Source organism: Vespula vulgaris, chromosome 9 (genome assembly GCF_905475345.1).
Source record: "Vespula vulgaris chromosome 9, iyVesVulg1.1, whole genome shotgun sequence".
In the NCBI taxonomy this organism is placed as follows: Eukaryota; Metazoa; Arthropoda; class Insecta; order Hymenoptera; family Vespidae; genus Vespula; species Vespula vulgaris.
The window spans coordinates 6,706,907-6,722,097 of NC_066594.1; the positions used below are offsets into that span (position 1 = coordinate 6,706,907).

General features: G+C 25.3%; 4 protein-coding genes across 8 annotated transcripts; 3 read left to right on the top strand and 1 right to left on the bottom strand.

The window, feature by feature from the left end:
- The first annotated feature begins 1,733 nt into the window (after positions 1–1,733).
- Positions 1,734–2,950, top strand: LOC127066095 (uncharacterized). Its single transcript, XM_050999389.1, has 3 exons — positions 1,734–2,181; positions 2,300–2,533; positions 2,637–2,950. Exons 1-3 carry the CDS (start codon positions 2,029–2,031, stop codon positions 2,772–2,774), a joined length of 525 nt encoding a protein of 174 aa, XP_050855346.1. The 5' UTR covers positions 1,734–2,028; the 3' UTR covers positions 2,775–2,950.
- Positions 2,951–3,135: 185 nt separating this feature from the next.
- LOC127066090 (trafficking protein particle complex subunit 13) lies at positions 3,136–7,098 on the top strand. 5 transcript variants are annotated; one of them, XM_050999379.1, is made up of 12 exons: positions 3,136–3,299; positions 3,484–3,652; positions 3,755–3,839; positions 3,913–4,040; positions 4,112–4,235; positions 4,301–4,397; positions 4,462–4,688; positions 4,771–4,871; positions 4,974–5,121; positions 5,194–5,556; positions 5,965–6,187; positions 6,258–7,098. In XM_050999379.1, exons 1-10 carry the CDS (start codon positions 3,257–3,259, stop codon positions 5,284–5,286), a joined length of 1,215 nt encoding a protein of 404 aa, XP_050855336.1. In that variant the 5' UTR covers positions 3,136–3,256; the 3' UTR covers positions 5,287–5,556; positions 5,965–6,187; positions 6,258–7,098. The 5 variants fall into 5 exon arrangements, with proteins under 5 accessions (XP_050855336.1, XP_050855337.1, XP_050855339.1 ...); XM_050999380.1 differs by having other exon boundaries at positions 5,194–5,313; positions 5,419–5,556; positions 5,965–7,098; XM_050999382.1 differs by having other exon boundaries at positions 5,194–5,313; positions 5,419–5,469; positions 5,965–7,098.
- LOC127066091 (GPN-loop GTPase 2) lies at positions 5,361–6,576 on the bottom strand. The gene is made up of 5 exons (XM_050999384.1): positions 6,435–6,576; positions 6,164–6,369; positions 5,978–6,092; positions 5,701–5,896; positions 5,361–5,621 (listed from the first exon to the last, which is right to left on the bottom strand). The coding sequence occupies exons 1-5, from the start codon at positions 6,553–6,555 to the stop codon at positions 5,384–5,386; spliced, it is 876 nt and encodes a 291-aa protein (XP_050855341.1). The 5' UTR covers positions 6,556–6,576; the 3' UTR covers positions 5,361–5,383.
- Positions 7,099–8,241: 1,143 nt separating the features above from the next.
- On the top strand, positions 8,242–14,983 carry LOC127066084 (PAX3- and PAX7-binding protein 1). The gene is made up of 17 exons (XM_050999370.1): positions 8,242–8,343; positions 8,420–8,660; positions 9,306–9,484; positions 10,145–10,301; positions 10,402–10,501; positions 10,631–10,785; positions 10,873–10,955; positions 11,052–11,251; positions 11,410–11,599; positions 12,437–12,560; positions 12,751–12,939; positions 13,120–13,319; positions 13,396–13,546; positions 13,635–13,830; positions 13,920–14,118; positions 14,219–14,337; positions 14,445–14,983. The coding sequence occupies exons 2-17, from the start codon at positions 8,486–8,488 to the stop codon at positions 14,494–14,496; spliced, it is 2,469 nt and encodes an 822-aa protein (XP_050855327.1). The 5' UTR covers positions 8,242–8,343; positions 8,420–8,485; the 3' UTR covers positions 14,497–14,983.
- Positions 14,984–15,191: the final 208 nt, after the last annotated feature.

The window sequence follows — 15,191 nt, forward strand, 5'->3', positions numbered from 1 at the left end:
CATTTGCCTATGTGAGCAACAAAGTTCCTTTCTTAAATCACTGGATGTCTCTATGAATATGAAAATATTTTATAATAACTCTCTGATTGATAATATATCAAAATATAAATTACAATGAATGCAGTAATAAACAATTAATAGAAATGTAGCGGATCCAACATTATACAAAAAAAAAAAAAAAAAGAAATATTACCTATTGTAACTTCACGATTATATATATAAATTGTTATAATGTCATCACAATGTCTGGATATGTTGAAGAAATCAAACGATCGGAATGCTAAAATAAGTTTATATATGATTGGAGTAATAATCACATGAGATAAAGAATTTATTTACTGACGTAAAATTTTACTGTTATCGTTCATTAATTCTTTATCTAATAATGAACTTCAAAGCATTATAAATACAACACTATGTATATGTATAAAAATATTTAATAACATTATTAGTTGATATTATTATTATTATTATTATTATTATTATTATTATTATTATTATTATTACTATTAATTATTATTATTATCATTATTATTATTATTATTTATTTTTTCTTGGCGTGACCCGAGTTACTCCTTTTGACGGGTTTTGCTACAGATTGAAAGTACATTGTACTATTATGGTGGTTGATGTCCTGAGCTGATGAATGCTCTGATTATTTTATTATTATTATTATTATTATTATTATTATTATTATTATATATTATTATATTATTATTATTATCACTATTATTTTACTGCATTAAAATACTTATAAAATTGTATATTTTTTGTAATCATTTTAAACACACACTATAAATATTTGAATAAGGTTAAGTGTAAATGTTTAATAATAGCATTGTTGATTCGTAATAATTTCTATATTTTCACAGAAAAAATCGTGCACTTAACAATAGAAAGATTTTATGTATATCTTTAGAAAAAGAAGTGCACTCTCTTCTTCGATGAATAACCTAAGATAAAAAAGAAAAATACATAAATATATGTACTTGCGGATAAAACATGCTTTTTAAAGAAAGAAAATGAAAATTGCTTCTCTCGTATCTTCATATAAAAAGAAAGATACCGTATATTCGTATATTAATTTGAAATTGTTTTTATTTTATGAGAAATTCAATCAGAAATGGAAACAAGTTTTCTTAGATAAATACGAAATACTTAAATATGTAAAATCAGCATATTTTTTGTACGTTATCTAAGAGAACATTGTATGATATAAATAATTCTCTTGATTCCATAGCGATTGATAATACATGTTTAATTGGTGAAAGGAGAACTGAAAGTTATGCATATTATATTTCTTATGAGCTAAAATAAAGAAATATAAAACCATGCTTTCAGACATTATTTGAATGATATTTTTGTAAATATGTTTTTTACGTTATCAAAAAGATTTGCATCCAAATCAAATTATTTGTCAGATTTCAATCATTTTAAAATGTATAAAAGTACATATAAAAACTAGGTATTTTTTTTCTATATATATATAGAAAAAATGTGTTTATATATATATATACACACATCATATATATATATATATATATATATATATATATATATATACACACATATTTTTTTCTCTTCATAACCTTATCATATATAAAACTTATACAATATGATCATAAATATAAATATAATGTATTAATAAAAGTTATTACTCTCGTTCTTCCTTTATTTTCATTTAATTCTGATATGTCAACAGTACAGACAAAGTTGGTAAGAACTAAACACTAGTCGATTGAAAGACGTCCTAAAGATCACATGCGAGAGATTTTATGGTTATAAGATTAGTTCGTATTAACAGTTCGTTATAAGATTCAAAGTATAATAATATTTAATACATAATATTAATATAGAAAGTAATATTAAATATCAAAGAAAATATTTCGTTGATAATAATATTTAAATAAAATCAAATTAAGTTCTAACAAATACAGTGTTCTTCGCTTAAATCAAAGAAAAAGAAATTTTCAAGATCGTATTAAACGTGTATATCGATATAAAGTAACAAATTATCGAAAGATAAAAATGCGAAACATTGAAATAAAAACGAAACTCAACGATTCTATAACGCTTATTAATAAACTTGAGAAAATTACTAAAAGTAAGTGGACTGTTATAGAACAACATGATACTTTCTTTAATACAAAAACAGGTAGATTAAAATTGCGCCAATTTAAAGTAAGTATATATATCAATAAATAATCAACAAATTTAATAATTATTTTAATTTGAATCTTAATTTAATTAATACTTTGAGATATGATAATAGATAATACAAAACACTGTCATTTTACAGGATAAAACTGGTGAAATAATTTATTATGAAAGACCTAATATTATAGGTCCTAAACTTTGTAATTATCAACAAATAAAAATAAATGCTGAGACATTTGAAAGTTTAAAAAATATATTAACCATTTCTAATGGTATTGTTGGAGTTGTAAAAAAAACAAGACGATTATTTATCATCGATCAAACTAGGATACATATTGATGATGTACATGAATTAGGTAGTTTTTTGGAATTAGAAGTATGTAACGTATGATTTAATAACTAAATAATCACATATATATTATAATTGTATATATAAAAAATATTCATACATCTATATGTTTGATATTTTTCTATTCTAGGTTATTTTAAATGATGATCAAGATGTTAGTTATGGAGAAAAAATTGCACAAGAAATAATGAAACAATTAGATATTGAACCAGAAAATTTAATTTCCGAAGCATATGTAGATCTACTTAATAAAGCTAAGAGTTTATAATAACATACATATTTGTATTTTATAGATGCAGAAATTCTTTTTCAAAAAGTATTATAAAATATTGTGTGTATGTATGTATATATATATATATATGTGTGTGTATATATATATGTACATGTATAAATATATAAAATGCAAATAAGTATTATAAAAAATAAATCATTCTATTTTGTTTATATGAGTTTTATATGAGTAATAAAGAATTATTTTTGTTTCAATGATTATATTTGTACAATTTAATAAATATTGAAAAATTTTATATTTCTGTAGATTTAAGCATCTTTCAAATAAATACGCGTACCATAGAAATGCGACTTACTGTACATTCTTTGTAGGGACCCTAGATTAATAATTCGATTGTTGTTTAGAACTTTCAGTAAGAAAATGTGTTAGTTGATTTTGGTAAAAAGTTGTTTTGATTCATAGGAAATAAATATTAGTTTGTCAAACCTTGGCAATATTTTTGATTTTCTTACTAAAAAATGGAGACCAAACCAAAGAATGAATATTTACTTGCTCTAAAAGGTAATACATATTTGACATATATGTATATACATATATATATATTGATGTTTATATATCGTGTAATGTGAAAGAAAAGAAAAACAATAATATTACAATAATAATTGTTTACATTTAAATATGTATTTAATATATTTTTTTTTTATGCCAAATATGTGAAATTAACAATTTTATACATTTTTTCTAGTAATGAGGTTAACACGACCCACTCTTGCCAGTCCTGTAGTTGTTACTTGTGATTCAATAGATTTACCAGGTAATACACTCAACAATGAATTAAAAAATGATTGCACATCATTGCAAGGAATGGAAACACTTGCTATTGGGCAATTTATGGTATTACCGCAAAGTTTTGGGTATAAGTTTTTGTCATACTTAAGTTTTCTTTACTTAAAATATATGAAGTATTCTGTAATAGTATAATATAATATAATAATAGATTTGTTTATATATTTCAGAAATATATATTTAGGAGAAATATTTTCAAGTTATTTATGTGTACATAATGGTAGTAATCAAGTAGTTAAAAATGTGACCGTTAAGGTAAGTGTCAGAAATTAAACATTTTTTGAAAATAAGAATATAAATATTTTCATTGCACTATATATTTTTACAGGCGGATTTACAAACAAGTACTCAAGTTATTTCATTATCGTCAGGAAATTCAGAAGTCAAGGAATTAGCTCCTGATAATACAGTAGATGAAGTTATTCATCATGAAGTTAAAGAAATAGGAACACATATGTAAAGTTAAACAAAAGTTAAAAATTTTTTATTAAATTAACAATTGTAATTAAATTTTTATATCATTTTAGATTAGTATGCGAAGTTAGTTATGTACCTGCTAATTTAATGGGTCCTCCACAATCATTCAGGAAATATTTTAAATTTCAAGTAGTTAAGCCTTTGGATGTAAAAACAAAATTCTATAATGCAGAAGTAAGTATCAATGATAAGATATAGGTAATAGTAAGATTAAAAAAATAACATATATTTTTGCATAGTCTGATGAAGTGTATCTTGAGGCACAAATACAAAATCTTACAGTAGGTCCAATTTGTTTAGAAAAAGTGTCATTGGAATCATCACATTTATTTAGTGGTAAGTAATAACATTATTAAATAGTTCTTAATTGATATTATGTTAAAAAATAATCTTTTTTTAGTATCAACATTAAATAAAAATGAAAAGGGAGAATGCATTTATGGAAAAATTAATTTATTGGATTCTGGTTGCAGTAGACAATATCTATATTGTTTAAAACCTCAGTTAAGTTTACAAAAAGATCCTAAAATGATGCATAATGCTACTAATATTGGGAAATTGGATATTGTATGGAAAAGTAATCTGGGAGAAAGAGGACGACTGCAAACAAGCCAGTTACAAAGAATGGTTCAGTTACTTATTTATGATGCAAAAGATTTTATAATAATTTAGATACATGGAATAATATTTTTTTTTTGTTTGAAAATAGGCACCAGAATATGGAGATTTAAGAGTTATTATGAAAGATATTCCATTGAAAGTTTATCTAGAAGAACAAGTGAATCTTAATTGTCACATAACAAATACTTCGTATGTATCAATTTATATTTTTATTTTTTTTATATTTTTTTTATCATAATTTGTTATAAAAAATAAATGCATTCTACTACAATTTTGATTATTTATTGTTAGAGAAAGAAGTATGGATTTGTTATTAAGTTTGGAATCAAGTGATTCAATTGCATGGTGTGGAATATCTGATAAAATAATTGGAACATTAAAGCCTGGAACTTCTATTGATGTACCTTTGAGTTTAATCCCATTAGATACTGGCATTACTGTGAGTACATTTCATATATAAAAAAAAAATCTTTAAAGTATAATATACAAATATAAAAATTTTATTTTACAGATTATATCTGGCTTAAAGTTAATGGATACTTTTTTAAAAAGGGTATATGACTATGACGACTTAGCACAAATTTTTGTCAACCAATTGAATTAGTGTGATCTAGGAAAATATTTATATAATGTATATTTTTTGTATATATTTAATTTAAAAATCATACTATAATAATGTATTATTATTATTTAATATTTATTCAAAGATATGCATCTATAGTAGACATTTTTTTAGTTTCACTGACAGCTCCAACAGCACATGCCAATAATGTTTGAACATCTTGAGGTTCGTTTCCACCAAAAATGTAACCGTTTGCCTTATCAACAGCATTTTTCACTTGTAACAAAAGTGCTTGATTGGAAACATCTAATGGTATAAAACTTACAAGACTATAATCCTCAACTAAAGAAATTAAAGCTGCATTAAGTTTTTTGTACCTATATATAACAAAATTTATTATCATTTTTATAGAAAGTTGAGTTTAAATTGTAATTGTCAAAAAATTAAATAACTTACTTTGCTGTAAAAGGATCCTCATCTAATTTCTCTAGGAGATAATTTAAATCAAGTACTTCTGTATAAAAATCTATATTAAATGCTAAACGATCGCTAAATTTTTTCATTTCATCAAATTTTGTCATAATGTTAACATGAGGTAAACCTAATTGTAACATAGTAGTTGTACACAAGATTAGAGATGATAAATATTTTCCTGCAAAGAAACCATAAATCTTTATATTTAGTTTATAAATATTTAAATGTATATATAAAATCTTTCAGAAAATACATATACCTGGATCGCTACAATGATGTGAGTCTACAAGATGTACACTACACAATCTTACTAAGTTCTGAGTCAATTTCTCAACAATTGAACTAACAGATTTATGATGTGTATAAAGTTCAACCTATTTATAACAAAGTTATAATTCAATAATGTATTTGCATAGACAATTTAAATACTGATGTATAATTATACCTGTCCTGGGCAATCAAAAATAAGGTAGTAATCCTTTAAATTTAAAACTTTAGTAATCAACCATTTGACATTTGCTTCTAAAAATTCCATACAGTAAACTAATGCTCCATTTGGACCAAGACCATATTCTGACATTACTTCTTCATGTTTGATTAGTTCAGATATATCTACCAATGGGGTATATTCCATATTTTCATTAGCTGGATCTGATGGTAAGAAAATATATTTGTATAAACTAAATAATTATAAATTAATGTTATATTTCACATACCAATGTTGATAACAGCTACTTTTCTACCTATTTGCTCCAGAAATTTACACATTGCATTACAGTAAGTAGTTTTTCCACTACCAGGTGGTCCAATGACCAATTGTCCAAATATTAAACTCATATTTTTTATCAGTCTTTGGATTACCACAATTTCAATTGATTTATACTATCAGTTATAACTTTTAATATTTCTTTATTATAATCTTTTAAAGATATTGACAACAATAAAGGTTTATCTATATTTATTTGTTCTGCAATATATCTAGCAGCAGCATGAACATCAATTTCATCTTTACCAAAGATAACACTGAAATTTTAATTTAATTGTATTAGATAGAGAGGGAAAAAAAACTTCAGAAATAAAAATACTTACTTCGTAGAGAAAATATTGCTGTTAAATTGATTTAAAGCTGATTCTCGATTAACTGTAATTAATGATCCCAGTTTCTTGAAATGAGAGATAATTATGAATATACGATTACTAAAAATAAAATATGATTTTAGTTAACAGTCAAAAATGTTGTTAAATATTCTTGAACATTTTCATATTTGTTGTTACTTTTACCTGTAAATTGTTACAGCAATATCTGTATGATATCCACAAGTATTAATTGCAAAAATATGATTCATAGTTTTTCACGCATTTCTGTAGAAATAATTATCACTTAAATCATAAAAAATTATATAAAGAACTTAACAACTATATTCTTAAAACTATTATAAATTCAATTGTTCTATAAAAATATTTTTAATTTGAAGTAATACTTACAACAAAAATTTTCTTTGTTTATAATTTTCTTTTTTTTCCTATTGCTCTTATAAATAAACGAATACTACAAATATATAACAAACTACATATATGTAGATATAATAATTTGATTGTTTCGATTGACAAGTATTGTTTACTAATTAGAATTGCAATAAATTGTTATACTTTTTTCTCAGTCAATAAATAATAATCTGACGATTTCTATCTCATGAAAGATACATCTTTTTTCGTCGATGTATGTCTTGAAATTGTCGTTATTACATATGCGATTCAATTATAATCGACTTTGCTTTTCCAAAATTAATGGTTAGAACATTTGATTTACTATATAAATACGATAAGATTTACCAATAATAAGGGAATAAAAAATGTGGTTGAAAAATATTAGAAAAATATGATACTAGTAATGCCCTTAAGCCAACTAGCAACCTTTCGCTGCAAAGGTGCTAGGTGTCGCATGTGTCATCGGTAATATAAAAATATTATCAGCGTTTCGTCTAGAGAGAGTTGATTTTATGGAGAACTCTTCATTTTGGTGTCGATCAAGGGAGAATTAACTATTTGAGAACAAAGGTGCAATAAAGGAAGGAGACGGAGACGATTATTATTTATTTAAGGTGGAATAAAGCTTTACTACATTGAAATTATTTAGTGGTGTATTTAGTTCAGATTTCTGGAAACATTATCCGATATCTACAATAGAAAAAAAAGGAACTGTAATAAAAACTTTATTTTTCCTTTATATACAATCGCATCTCTGTTCTTTACGTCTTAGTTCTTTCTAGTTGTTCGTCCTTCATTAGGACTAAACAAGATATTGAAATGTTCCTATATTCTGACAACTCATGTGTTTTTTATTGACTCTGCCGCGAAGTGCAATATTTGCACATAGGCGTCGCTATCGTCGTTTTACCGACGCGACTTGTCCAAATGTTTATGTGTGTGTATGTCACAATATGTAGAAAACATTTTCATTGGTTGTTAATCTCCATTATATTTTTCATTTTTGGTTAGAATTAGGAAGTTATCCTCTACATTTTTACATTCTAAGATCGACTCGCATCGTGAAGTCTCGTATGGACGAGTTATCGCCATCATCGTGTACTTAGTAGAAAAATATCTTCGAGAATAGGTGCAAATGTATGTGGTACAATATCTTTATTTTCATATATTCTTTTTCGTTAATTGCAATTTTTTATTGGTATTTCAATTTCAGCTGAATTAGTGTATAGGTCAAGTTAAAATCTCAGGTTGGTTGGCTACCACTATTGCTGTGTTAACAATGTCATTATTTAATAAACCAAAACGGAATATTCGTCGGCGACCTTTCAATGACGAGGACGAGGATAATGAAAACAGGATGGAAATTGAAGATACTCAACCTGTCAAAATAAAAGCTAAGAAGAAAGACAAACCAAAACAAACGCTCCTTAGCTTTGGAGAGGAGCTAGAAGAAGGTAAGTGCAACATCTATTATTGCATAAAATATAAATATTAATTTATTGTATAAGGATATAGAACAATAACATTGAAAGATATTTCTACTATCAAAAATTGTGATAATAGTTTATCAAAGTTTATTTTTTTCTTTCCTTTTTTTTTTTTTATATTATTTTTACATTATGAAATCAAATGTATTTGTACGATATGTTCAATGTAATAAGCTAAGGATTTGATTGCTATAAATATAACAATATATAATATTAATAGTTTAATAGTTCTTTTTAATTTCATGTTAAAAAGTTTATTTTGTAATAAATTGACTAAATTGTCATTAAAATTATATAATTAAGTTTAAATTTAATTATACAGGTTAGATATTTATGAAATTGTACGTATCTTACATATATGCTTCTATAATCTTATGATTTTATTATAAATATTGTAATCAATAAACATAAAATTTTATGATTTGTGATAAAAATTAATAGAAGAGAAATATTTTATGTCCTAAGATATCTTGGATATAAAAAATTCATGCTTTAATTTATGAATTTCTAAAGAATTTTTAGTATGTCAAACGATTCAGGATTAATGCAACAATTAATGTTAATTTCAATAATTATATTCTACTGTTTAATGAAATTTATTGATTTTTTTAGCGGATGATGGAGAAGTTTTTAAGGTGAAGAAATCTTCAAGGAGCAAAAAACTGATGAAACAACTAGATCACGAAAGGAGAAAAAAGAAAGGTGAAGAGAAAATGCAAGTGGACTCTGAGCAAGCAAACATGTCCATTAAACAGGAAAAAGATTTAGAAATAAAGACAGATGATCTAGTAGTAAGCTATCTCTATGATGTATTATTATTATTAGAATTTCTCCAATTTATATTCAAGTATCAGTTTATTGCGTCTTAAAGTATATATTTGACACACATTCAAGGGGTATATACAACGAGAAGACATGTTCATTATTACCCTATTATTTATAAATTTTATTTTGATAGAATGGATAATTAAGTTTTATAATACAGGATATATATAAAATAATATTTCATATTTGTGTACATAATATCAAGGTATTGCACAAATCAAATAATCTTCAATAATTAAATTTTATCAATTTCAAACGAATAGCCAGTCTTGTATTTATATGTGGTTCATATATTATTATTTTCAAATAAATTATATTGTTTATTCATGATAGCAAGAAAAGACGCAACTGTGTACTCTTACTATCTATAAAATATTTGTATATATATATATATATATATGTATATATGTATATATTCTCAGATATTAATAATTTCGATCTTTTCAAGATTTTCACTTATATATTTTTCATATCTATTGTCAGCTTATCTTTTTATTAAAGAAGCATGCTATAAAGCTCTACAAATAACTACAATTTGTCACTACTTCAATTTTGTTTTCAAAAATAGTAATTTGTATTATTCTGTTAAGAAATCTTTAATATAAAAATATATTTTTTATTAACAGGTTAAAATAAAAAATACTGGACCACTGATATTAAATGGAAGAGCTGCATTGGCAGCAGGCAAGGACGATTATACATCTGATGAAGAAGATGAGTCTCGTTCTCATAAATTTCGAAAAAATACTGATAAAGCTGATACCATGAAGATACTGCTTGAAAGTGAGTTGAATGTGTGCATGCATACATATTCACAGATATATAATAAATAAGACTAAATAGTTTTTTTGTTATGTCTTATTTTAATATCCATATTTTCCAGGTGGCTGTATACCTGATGCTGCTATGATACATGCAGCTAGAAAACGTAGACAAAAGGCTAGGGAGTTGGGAACTGATTATATTCCTTTAGATGAACCAAGGTAATCATTATTGAAATAATATAGATGATTGTTAATACTTAGATGTAAATACTTAACGAATTATATATATATATATATATATATATATATATATATATATATATATATATATATATACATTCTATGCAGTGATGAGAAAGGAAAATCACGGTTAATTAGAGAAGAAGATCATGATAGAAGCGACGATGATTCTCAAGATCGTATTGATATGACTGTCAATACGGAAGCACGAGATAAAGAGAAGAGGAGAGAAGCTTTTCTTGCATCTCAAGTTTCAAATAAAAGTAAGTAATATATTATAAAGATTAATTAATATGAAAGTTAAAAAAAGGTTTAGAAAATTGTCATATGATTTTTTTTTCTTTCTTTAGTTTCTGCTGAAGAAAGTGAGAATGAAAATGAAGAAGAAGAATGGGAAGCTCAACAAATTCGAAAGGGTGTTACAGGTGCTCAGGTAAAAATTATTTTCTTTTATATTTTACCTCTGTGTAAAGATGGCAAAGCTTAGTTTTGTAATAGAATATTGGTAAAAATGAGTTTTATAATACAGATTGCAGCAGCTCATCAGGATTCCATGATACAACAACAGTTCTCGTTAGGATTAAATGTAAATCAAATGGTTGCACCTGGAGTGCCATTAGAAATGGTTATGATGCCAGCACCACCACCTCCACCAACCATTCAACCACCAGATCCAACGAAAGTAGTGCCTATTACTCCGCAAGAAGTTATTAATAAAATGCGTGCAAGGTTTTATTTCTTTTTTCAATTCACTTTATCTATAAAAACCACTAAACATATATATATACACACACACACACACACACATGTTGTATATTTCAAGTGTATTGTTATATACAATATAATAGATATATTATTATATAATATGAATGAATGAAAATTTATAGGTTGGATAATTTACGAGAAGTACATTCGCGTCATCAATTAGATCAACATCAACTTGAACAGGAATTAGAGCAGACTGTGAAAGAATTGGATGAAGGCGAAGCTCGTGCGCCGCAGCTTGCACAACGCTTCAGATATTACCAAGAGTTGCGTGGGTATGTCACTGACTTGGTAGAGTGTCTTGATGAGAAGGTGGGTTTATACGCTCTCACGTTTTTTTACGTGCACGGGGGTTTTCCATGCAGACTGTAACGACTGTTCAGATCATTCAGTCGATTTAATATTATCATTTGTTATAATGGAATATTTAAAAGGAATCAATTTTTTTCAAAGAATATAAGTGAATGATTTATACAAACAGATGACCATTTATTTATATATATCTTTTATAGCTATAGCAAAGCTCAAGATATATTAGAATGTAATGTTGAATTTATATATTAGATTATTTATGTATATTTATTCATATTTATTCACATTTATTATACATTATATATATTTATTTCTTTTTTTCTTGAAATGAATGCTGTAATAAGGTAGATATCACATAAAATACACGTATAGAAGAAAGAAGGTAGCAATCACGTTAGTAATTATTCCATTAAGTAAAGAAATCTATTTATCCATTTATCTATTTTTTCCCGTTTATATCGTTTGTATTGCCGGGGGTCAAAATCTTCTCTGTATTTTTAGAAATGTATAACATAGAAATTAGTATAATTTTTGAGTATTTATAAATGAATATATATTACAAAAGTGTGGTAAGTAGTTTCAATTTAAAATTTGTATGCTCACATATGAAAAAAAGAGAAGAGAGAGAGTATCGTGATAAAATAATATTTTTCGCGTGCTAGCGAAATTTATAAAATGTTGTTATAGAAAAAAATAAATAAATAAAATAAATACAAAAAAAAAAAATAAAAACCCATAAAATATATATTACTATAAAGAATATATATACTTTCTGGAGCATATATTCAATGTTAAATTGTTATAATGTGCGAATTTTAATATATCATTTTTTGTTAGCTGCCTTTGGTTATTGGATTGGAGCAACGTTGGCTAGATCTATACGGAGAACGCTCAATAGAACTAATGGAAAGAAGAAGACAAGATACGAGAGATCAAGCCGAAGAAATTACAACTGCAGCAAGTCAGTTATTTCAGTAATTATTAAATGTTACAATTGTTTATTAAATTAACTAAATAACACCTCTATAATAGAACTACTAATAATTATATTTTGTCATATTATTTTGAAAATATTTCTTGCAACTGTTTCTTTGTATTATTTAAATTATTTCATTTATGCATATAGGTATTATAACATGATTACTTTACAGGAGGTCAAGCAATAAGAAGAGGTCCAGAAGTCGAAACACGTATTCGACGGGTTACGGAAAGGGAAGGTAGACGAGCACGTCGTAGAAGAGCTAGAGAATTAGCACCAACACTACCAAAGCATATAGATGGCATGTCCAGTGATGATGAGGTCACTGAACAACAAAATCTTGCATTTAAACAAGCAAAAGGTTGTATATTTATTTTAAACATTCACATTTTCTCCTTCATCTTCTCAAAAATGATTTCACGAGATAAAATAATATACATTATATTATCACGTGTTTGTATTTTATTGATTTTTCAACTGAATTAATTTAAAAAAATATTCAAACATATATTATATATATTTTTTATTTTGTTATTTTTAGAGGAAATTGATAGGGAAGGAAAAGAAATATTTTCTGATGTAATGGATGATTATTGTACACTAAGAGGTATTTTAACGAAGTTGGAATTATGGAGAGAAACTGATATAGATGCTTATATGGAAGCTTATGTATCTTTATGTATACCCAAAATTTTATCACCTCTTATAAGATTGCAATTAATAACCTGGAATCCTATCATGGTAATTCATTTATAAGTCTTTAAAAAAATTTTTTCTTAGTAATAAAACATATTTATATTTTATATTTAATTACTAGGAGAGTGCTGATATAGAAAGAACGAAGTGGTATAATACATTACTATTATATGCATTAGATAAAAAAGAAACAGAAGATTCATTGAAACGAGACCCTGACGTAAGATTAGTACCGCTTACTGTTGAAAAAGTTGTAATACCTAAGTTAACAGGTAATAACTAATTACACATTTTATTTATTGAAATTAATACTCATTTAAAACTATTAATAAAAAATTTTATTTATTTTATAATTTTCAGCTATCGTAGAAAAAATTTGGGATCCAATGTCTACTTCTCAAACATTACGTCTCGTTGGTACAGTAAATCGACTTATTAGAGATTACCCAAACTTGAACGATACAAGTAAACCGTTAGAATCATTATTTAATGCCATATTAGAAAAAGTAAAAGCTGCTGTTGAAAATGATGTTTTTATACCAATTTTTCCTAAACAGTAAATATAATTAATTCAGTTAAATAAACCTTGAATTATAGTGTTTTGAGCTAAACTAATAATGTTTATTTATATCATGTTATTTTTAGAATTTTGGATAATAGGCACCAATTTTTTCAACGACAATTTGCTATGGCAGTAAAGTTATTACGAAATTTATTAAGTTGGCAAGGTCTTCTTGGAGATGCACAATTAAAAAATTTAGCATTAGGATCGCTATTAAATCGATATCTTTTGGCTGGCTTACGAGTCTCATCTGCACCAGATGCACTTTTTAAGGCGAATATGGTAATTATTTTAGTGCAATGAAATCTAACATACAAATATATATATTGACCAGGAACTTTTGATAACACATTATATATATACAAATAATATTTTTATATAGATTATGAGTACTTTACCACGAGCTTGGTTGCAAGGTGAAACAATAGAACATCTTAGAATGTTTGCCACTCTTATTCAACAATTGAGTGAGCAATTAGACCAAGCGAATCCAGCACATAAGTAAGTCAAAGCAAAATATATTTTTCATCTTTATTTGTATAAAAATATATACGTAATGATCCTTCAATTTTAGAAATACTAAAATACAATTGAATTAAATGTTTTAGTGAAGCTTGGGAATATTCTAAATCCATCCTGAAGATAATTAAACCTTTGTAATATAATAAGGTAGAATGTTCTTAGTATCATTTATTTACATTTTATAATTAATAATTGTTACCTATCCATAGTTTTATACACTTAGAGATAAGAAAATATTATATAGTATACATTGTAGTACAATTACAATTAGATGTATAATATATATATATATATATATATATATATATATATATATATATATTACGCGCGTAATACATATTATTTTATATAGTAGTAACTCAGGCACTATATAACACATCTTTAGACATAAAAACGAAAGATAAATAAAAATAATACACTTGCTACAATTGTATATAATATGGTGCACATTAAAAAATAAAATTGTAAATATTCAATATCTCTTAAACAATGTTTTTCTTTAGAAAGCATTAAATAGTGTGTACCATTAGTTATCTTGGCTAAATAAAAAAACATGAATTTTCTTTCATGTTTCTTTATCTATTTTCATATCTAAATAAATTTAAAAAAAAAAAAAAAAAGAAAAGACTTATTATATAGTATAAACATGCACCAGTGTTGTATCACAAAAAAAAAGAAAAAAATACTATGCAATAGTATACAATTTCTTTGTATGATGTGTCAATGATAAAATAGCGTGCGTGTGTGGCGCGTTCGTGGGTGCGTGTGTGTATGTGTGTACATATATTGATAATAACACAAAATGCCTCTTTTTTTAAATTTAAAATAATTAT

Bases quoted from the DNA above. Each gene is read 5' to 3' on its own strand.
- LOC127066095 (XM_050999389.1), top strand. From the start codon at position 2,029: ATGCGAAACATTGAAATAAAAACGAAACTCAACGATTCTATAACGCTT. The intron at 2,182-2,299 runs GTAAGTATATAT...GTCATTTTACAG, and splicing joins TAAAATTGCGCCAATTTAAA to GATAAAACTGGTGAAATAAT. The intron at 2,534-2,636 runs GTATGTAACGTA...TTTCTATTCTAG, and splicing joins GTAGTTTTTTGGAATTAGAA to GTTATTTTAAATGATGATCA.
- LOC127066090 (XM_050999378.1), top strand. From the start codon at position 3,257: ATGGAGACCAAACCAAAGAATGAATATTTACTTGCTCTAAAAG. The intron at 3,653-3,754 runs GTATAAGTTTTT...TATATATTTCAG, and splicing joins GTATTACCGCAAAGTTTTGG to AAATATATATTTAGGAGAAA. The intron at 4,689-4,770 runs GTTCAGTTACTT...GTTTGAAAATAG, and splicing joins CAAGCCAGTTACAAAGAATG to GCACCAGAATATGGAGATTT.
- LOC127066091 (XM_050999384.1), bottom strand. From the start codon at position 6,555: ATGAGTTTAATATTTGGACAATTGGTCATTGGACCACCTGGTAGTGGA. The intron at 6,093-6,163 runs GTATAATTATAC...TGTTATAAATAG, and splicing joins TTTTTGATTGCCCAGGACAG to GTTGAACTTTATACACATCA. The intron at 5,622-5,700 runs GTAAGTTATTTA...TGTTATATATAG, and splicing joins GAGGATCCTTTTACAGCAAA to GTACAAAAAACTTAATGCAG.
- LOC127066084 (XM_050999370.1), top strand. From the start codon at position 8,486: ATGTCATTATTTAATAAACCAAAACGGAATATTCGTCGGCGACCTTTC. The intron at 8,661-9,305 runs GTAAGTGCAACA...TGATTTTTTTAG, and splicing joins TGGAGAGGAGCTAGAAGAAG to CGGATGATGGAGAAGTTTTT. The intron at 12,561-12,750 runs GTCAGTTATTTC...ATTACTTTACAG, and splicing joins AGAAATTACAACTGCAGCAA to GAGGTCAAGCAATAAGAAGA.